This window comes from Orycteropus afer, unplaced genomic scaffold (assembly GCF_000298275.1).
Source record: "Orycteropus afer afer isolate SDZICR_OR568_19922 unplaced genomic scaffold, OryAfe1.0 scaffold00039, whole genome shotgun sequence".
NCBI classification, from domain to species: Eukaryota; Metazoa; Chordata; class Mammalia; order Tubulidentata; family Orycteropodidae; genus Orycteropus; species Orycteropus afer.
This window is the reverse complement of record NW_006921626.1, coordinates 12,250,721-12,257,129: the sequence shown is the minus strand read 5'-3', so window position 1 is coordinate 12,257,129 and position 6,409 is coordinate 12,250,721. Positions and strand designations below refer to the sequence as shown.

General features: G+C 37.7%; 1 protein-coding gene across 1 annotated transcript in view; it reads right to left on the bottom strand.

Moving 5' to 3' along the window:
• The window catches only part of DNAH14 (dynein axonemal heavy chain 14), a 792,430-nt gene that overhangs the window by 185,676 nt on the left and 600,345 nt on the right, over positions 1-6,409 (bottom strand). The window contains exon 60 of the mRNA XM_042780425.1: positions 4,181-4,275. Coding sequence (XP_042636359.1) covers positions 4,181-4,275 — 95 coding nt within the window. The remainder of the gene's footprint in view (positions 1-4,180; positions 4,276-6,409) is intronic.

Here is a 6,409-nt window from a genome sequence, read left to right as displayed (position 1 = left end):
TTTTTTTTTTTTTTTTCCATATTGTTCTCCCACTCTATCTAGGATCTCCTACATAGATCCCCCTTCGAGTGGCTGACAGTAGTAGCCATATATACACATATTTTTGAAAAGCATTTTGAAAAGGAGAATTATCTGTCATCATTTAGATATGTCACTATTTGATTATCTTAGAAAAAATAGGTATCTTAAACGTATGTTATATTTGCTTTAGGACGATGAACTGCATAAAACCAAAATATGTAGGACGTTTGAGTTAGAGACCAATTCTTTTATTATGAGAACTCACTATCGAAACCAAAAATACCAAACTCACTGCCGTGGAATCGATCCTATGCATAATGACTCCCATAGGGTTTCTAAGGCTATGAATCTTTACAGCAGACTGCCTCATCTTTCTTCCGTGGAGCAGCTAGTGGGTTTCAACCTTTATGTTAGCAGCCAAATGCCTTAATCACTGCATCATCAGAGCTCCTAGAACTCACTAGAGTTCATGTAAAGTAGGAATCTTCCCATTTCATTATTCCAGTATTGATTTGCTGATGACTACTTGACAGAGACACTGTGTATGTATATGTGTCTGTGGTGGTGGGGTTACCTCGATTCTTGTGATTAAAGAGGTCCTTCAAGGTCCAACTCCCCTTAACCACATCCATTGACTTTTCTACATCCTGACCTGAAAGTCCCACCATAAAGATCACAGCACATTAGGGGGATTGAGAGGAGGGGTAGATGGGAATTTGTCTCTCAAGCTATCATTAATGTGTTCATTATTGGAACACTGGAAGCTGCCCCCCAGCTGTGGCGCAGAGAGGTTATACAGCCAGAATGCAGCAGTGCTAGCATTCCAATTCAGGGAGCTCGGTACCAGAGCCCATGTGCTTAACCACTGAGATACACTGCCCTGTGGAAATTAGGCTAAAAGAGATTTGAGATGATTTCTCCTTTTTGGGAGCATCTGCCAGAGAAAAGGCAAATGAACAGTACTTTCTGGAACAAAGTCCTAAGCACAGCTCCCCCCCCCCTCCCCGTATGACTTTGTTCCAAAGGACTGGCAGTATTACGTCTGATGTCATCTCTTGATTCTCCCGTAGGCTCTCTGAGCCATCCTGATCATCTGTAGTTCTGTAGTTCCTGAAACCTCCACCAGGCACACTTCTGCCTTAAGACTTCTATAGTTTTTATTTCATCTGCTTGGAACCTCTTTTAGATGTATGCTTGGTTTACTTCCAAACTTCACTCAGTTCTCTGTTCCAGTGTCACATCATCAGACAGTCCTCATCTAAACACAGGTAGGACCTTTGTCTCCTCTACTGCTATAACATCTCTGCCTAGAAGAGGGCCTGCTAAACAAATGAATAAATGAATAAATGAATATATAAGAAAGAATGCACACGAATGAGGTAAAAGTGTGTGGGGGATGTCAACTATTAACTTTCTTTCTCTATGTATTTGTTTTTCAAATTTAGGTGGATTAATTTCAGCATTTTGACATGCTCTGCTCTTCACTGTCCTTGGAAGGAAGACTGGACAATCTGCTTCCATAGAGATACTGCCTTGGAAACCCAAGGAGGGATCGCTATGAGTTGGAATTGACTTGATGGCAGTGAGTTTGGTTTTTTATTTACTCTTCATTGTAAAAATACATCTTATTTTTAAAAAAACAAACAAAATGAAATGCAACCTTTTGCTATTTTCTCCTCTTATTCCAGACTTAGAAATGTGTTACTAATATCATTGTATATTTGGTCTATACATCCCCATCTTTAATTGAAATACCACTTTCTATAAATAATGGTATAATTCAAAGATGTCATAGGTGAATTTTCATTGTTTGTTGAGTTGGAGGGCCCAAGGTAACAATGATCTCACCCAAAAATTTAAATTAGAACCAACATGTTCAGATATTTGTACCTTAAAATATTTATTTCTTCCTATATTTTCTTATGATTTCTCTTTAATCACTTTCCCCCGACACTAGGAAGATTGGTTTTGAAAAGAGCACAGCAAAGGGAAGCATTTCCTATTGTGAGACTTTATGATAATGGGTAACATTGTCTCAAACACGCATTACCAAACCAACCAAACCTGTCACCATGGAGTTGATTCTGACTCCTAGTGACTTTACAGGACGGAGCAGAACTTCCCCAAAGGGTTTCCAAGGCTGTCATCTTTTTAGAAGCAGATTGCCACATCTTTCTCCTGTGGAGAGGCTGGTGGGTTTGAGCCAGCAACCTTTCTGTTAGCAGCTGAGCACTTAACCACTGTGCCACCAGGGCTCCTATGGTAGTTAAGGTTATGTGTCAACTTGGCTGGGCCTGGTTTTGAGTGGCTGGGCAGCTGGATGTAGTTATTCCCCATGATGGGATTAGTAATCAACTCCATGGTGGGATCTACTGGAGTAGCTGCCTTAGGGATGTGGTCTGCTTCCAGTATATGAGGATAAGGATCTTTTGAGAAAGATCTCTGCAGCTTTTTGGCATGCTTTGATCCTGCTTAAAGAGCTCTGGTGGTGTAGTGTATAAGGCACTTGACTGCTAACTGGAAGGTCAGTGCTTCATACCCACCAGCTGCTCCATGGAAGGAAGACGGGGAAATCAGCTTCTGTAAAGATGTATAGCCTCAGAAACACAATGGGGGTCACTATGAGTCAGAAACAACTTGATGGCAGTGAGTTTGGTTTTTGATTTGGACCTGCTTGGAGCTGAGTCTTCATTCAGCAGTCTGCCATGCCCTGCTGATCTTGGGACTTTTTCTGGACTTGAATTAGTGGCTTGCTGTGTTGTTTGATAATCTTTGGACTGTACATTTTATTTGTTGACTTCATGTTTGTTAGCCTCAGTAGCCAGCAGCTGCCTGAGTGAAGAGATGCCTCCAGCTTCAGGGGGCTGAGAGCAAGAGGCAGAGAGAGCTAAAGCCCAAGGTTGAGGAGCTTTTACCCAGCCCCTAGAGGTTGGCACTTTGAACTCGTACTTTGAGCTTCCTAAACTGTAAGAGAATAGATAGATCTCTGTTTGTTAAAGCCACCATTGGTGGTATTTTCTGTTAGATTAGCATGGAGTGACCAAACAGGTCCTCTGCTGCATTCCTACAGATCCCAAATGTTTTCACCTAAACTGGCATAAGCAACAGTGAGGAAATGTCTTCCCATTTTTGGAACTCAATGTCAAGTGTTTTCATTTATTTTACTTATCTTTTTATATAAGTGAGGTCATAAAATATCTGTCCTTTTGTGAGTGACTTATTTCACTCAGTATAATTCTTCAACCTTGATACATATCGTAGCATGTAACATGACTTCATTTCTCCTGCTCAAAAAAACTAAGTCACTGCTGTCGAGTCTATTTGTGTTTTGTTAATATATTAGACAATCCATTGTTAAAAACTAAGTGTAATAGTGTTCCCCCTACATTTTCTTCAAGAATTTTATGGTTTTAGTTTTCACATTTAGATCTTAATCCATTTGGAATTTGTTTTTGTGTATTATGTGAAGCAGGGATCCTGTTTCATTTTCCTGCATACAGAAATCCAATTTTCTCAGCAGTATTTATTTTAGACACTCTTCTTGCCCCACTGAATGGACTTAGCACCCTGGTCAAGTGTTTTTATAATCACTATGGTTGATAAATTATCTTCTAGTCTAAGTGATATTGTATTATATTAATTCTAAGATGCACATATTTGCATCTCCAAGACTGGGATTCTGTTCATAACCAACCAACCAACCAACCACCTCATAGTTAAATTGGACATATTTTTTTTAAGGTAACACAAAACATTTGTGTGCCTTATGCATATAAATTATGCATACAAATTATGCATTATAATCAATAGCATCATAATATTAATAAGGTACAGTGTATGCCACACAAAATGAAAAATTTAAAGTAACTTAGTTGGGTAAACACACTGCCATTGAGTCAGATCCGACTCATAGTGATCCTGCCTTGGGTTTCTGAGATGATATCACTATGGAAGTAGATTGCCCAACCTTCCTTCCGAGGAGTGGCTGGTGAGTTTGAACTGCCAGCCTTCTGGTTAGCAGTCAAATGCTTTAGGCACTATGCCACTTAGATGGGTAGAAATGGCTTAATCTGAAAGTATTTTATTTTATTTTGCCATGAAATATTTTGATCTGACCTTTTCTAAGGCCCCCCCCCCCAAACTTAGGTAAGTTGCTTACCTTAATTCAGCAACATCAGCTTTGTCCAGAGCATTTAGAGCCACAAGTGCCTTCTCAAAAGCTGGCAATACACTTTTAAGTTCATTGGTAGTTTTCTACAACAAAGACATAAGTCCCCAAATACATATGAATGAATATAATTAAAAATTTTTATTTTTTGAACTTGGGAAATATAATTGGACATTTGTACAATGCTCTTAAATTATTGTATCTTGACTCAGATATGGGCACAAATGCTTATATTGTTAGAAACAGTTTATCATAGTCTTAAATGTAGTATATTATGCAATCCTTGATAAGAAATTATTTGTGGGAAGCAAAAATGCTGAGTGGCTTCTACCTTCTCTATTAGACTCAGTGTTGTATTGACAATACTCTTCAGAGGAGAGGTGCAGTTAAAGGTGAAATTTCTGTGAAAATAATAAAGCCTCAGCTTCAAGGTACCTTGCACAGGACCCTTCTAAAGCCCTGAAAGGAATTCTGGTAATCTGTTTGCAGGGTCACATGTTTTTGTTAAACTTGCAAAAGCAATACTTTTTAACTGCAGTCAGTTAAGACCATTTGCTCTTTAAATTTTGACTTATTCTTTGTCTTACTTTCTAACATGTCAGGTGGAAATGGAATGGGTGCAGATATTTTTGGGATCTGGATAAAGAATAGAGTTGGGAAATATATTTATGTTGCCCACAGTCACTTCTTGTATAGTTAAGTTATTGGAAGCTACCTGGAATAGGCATGGCTTCCAGAAATATTCTTATTGTCAAGTGTTCCAGTTTTCTGGGTAATGTGACATTAAGGTGCAGGATCAGAAGTTGTATTGTAATATGAGCTTGTCCTGTAGAACACAGCCTCAGAACTATGTGGGTATGGAGGAGAATATATGGTTTACAAAGTATGGACCCAGAAACTTCTCTGTGGAAAATTTTTCCATTTACTGGATGTATAAAAGTGCAAGTGTAGGTCTAGATTCTCATCAACATCTACTCAAAATGGAAATTTACTCCTTCAAGATAACACATCATATACTATTATAAACCCATCATCTATTTCTTTCTCTCTCTCTCTTTTTTGATGAGAGTTGTACAAGAAATCGTTCATCAGAATTCTTGAGTTTTTAAATTTTAAGTACTGCATCTGGAAAGATATTTTGGACTATTTCAGTGATATAATTTAGAAATTACAGATTCCTCATATGGCCATATGTGAAAGGTACCTTATGCCATCATCTTTGTCTTTTTATTTATAAATAATTAATCTGATAAAAATTTAAGAAAAATGAAACTAAAGTGATTTGTGATAAAATCAATAGAGATTTGATATTCAGAAGCAAATTGTAATAAAAAAGTTTTCAGATCACCAAAAACAATATAGTAAGACCAAAAAATAAATTTAGGATAGAAGTAATAACTGACTAAGAATCTTTTAATGAAGAAGAAAGAATCATGGCCACACTGGAAAAATTTTAATTTTTTGCTGATTTTGCAAGAAATACTGATATCAATGAAAATAACATAAAAATCATAAAACACTCTGGTGGCATAATGCCTAAGGCACTTGACTGCTAACCAGAAGGCTGGTGGTTCAAATCCACTAGCCACTTTTCGGAAGGAAGGTTGGACAATCTACTTCCATGGTGATACCACCTCAGAAACCCAAGGAGGTGTCGCTGAGTTGGATCCGACTTGATGGCAATGAGTTTTTTTTTTTTTTTTGTATAATGAGGACATTGATGCAAAACTGGTTAATAAATGTCATCAATTCAAGAAGTATTTAAAATTAATTACTGCATAAGAATTCTTGAAATGACATTACTGGTTATGTCAAATTGATAGGAATCCTAAAAATGTTGATTATCAATAACGAGTTAAGAAGACTGGAAAAAGTCTTTCTAAGCTATTAGCAATGAAAAACACATTTTGATCAGTGATGCTAAAGATTGTACAGGAAATGACATTATAAATTCATTATCATATGAAAAATACCATTATCATATGAAGATGTTATCATATAGGGTATGCATGCAAATGTAGAAAAAAGGGCTTATAGAGGGGTGTGTGTGTTGTTGTTGCTATGTGCCATTGAGTTGGACCCAACTCATAGCGACCCCTCCTTGGGTTTCCGAGGCAGTATCACTACGGAAGTAGATTGCTCCATCTTCCTTCTGAGGAGTGGCTGGTGGGTTTGAACTGCCAGCCTTCTGGTTAGCAGTCAAGTGCCTTAGGCACTATG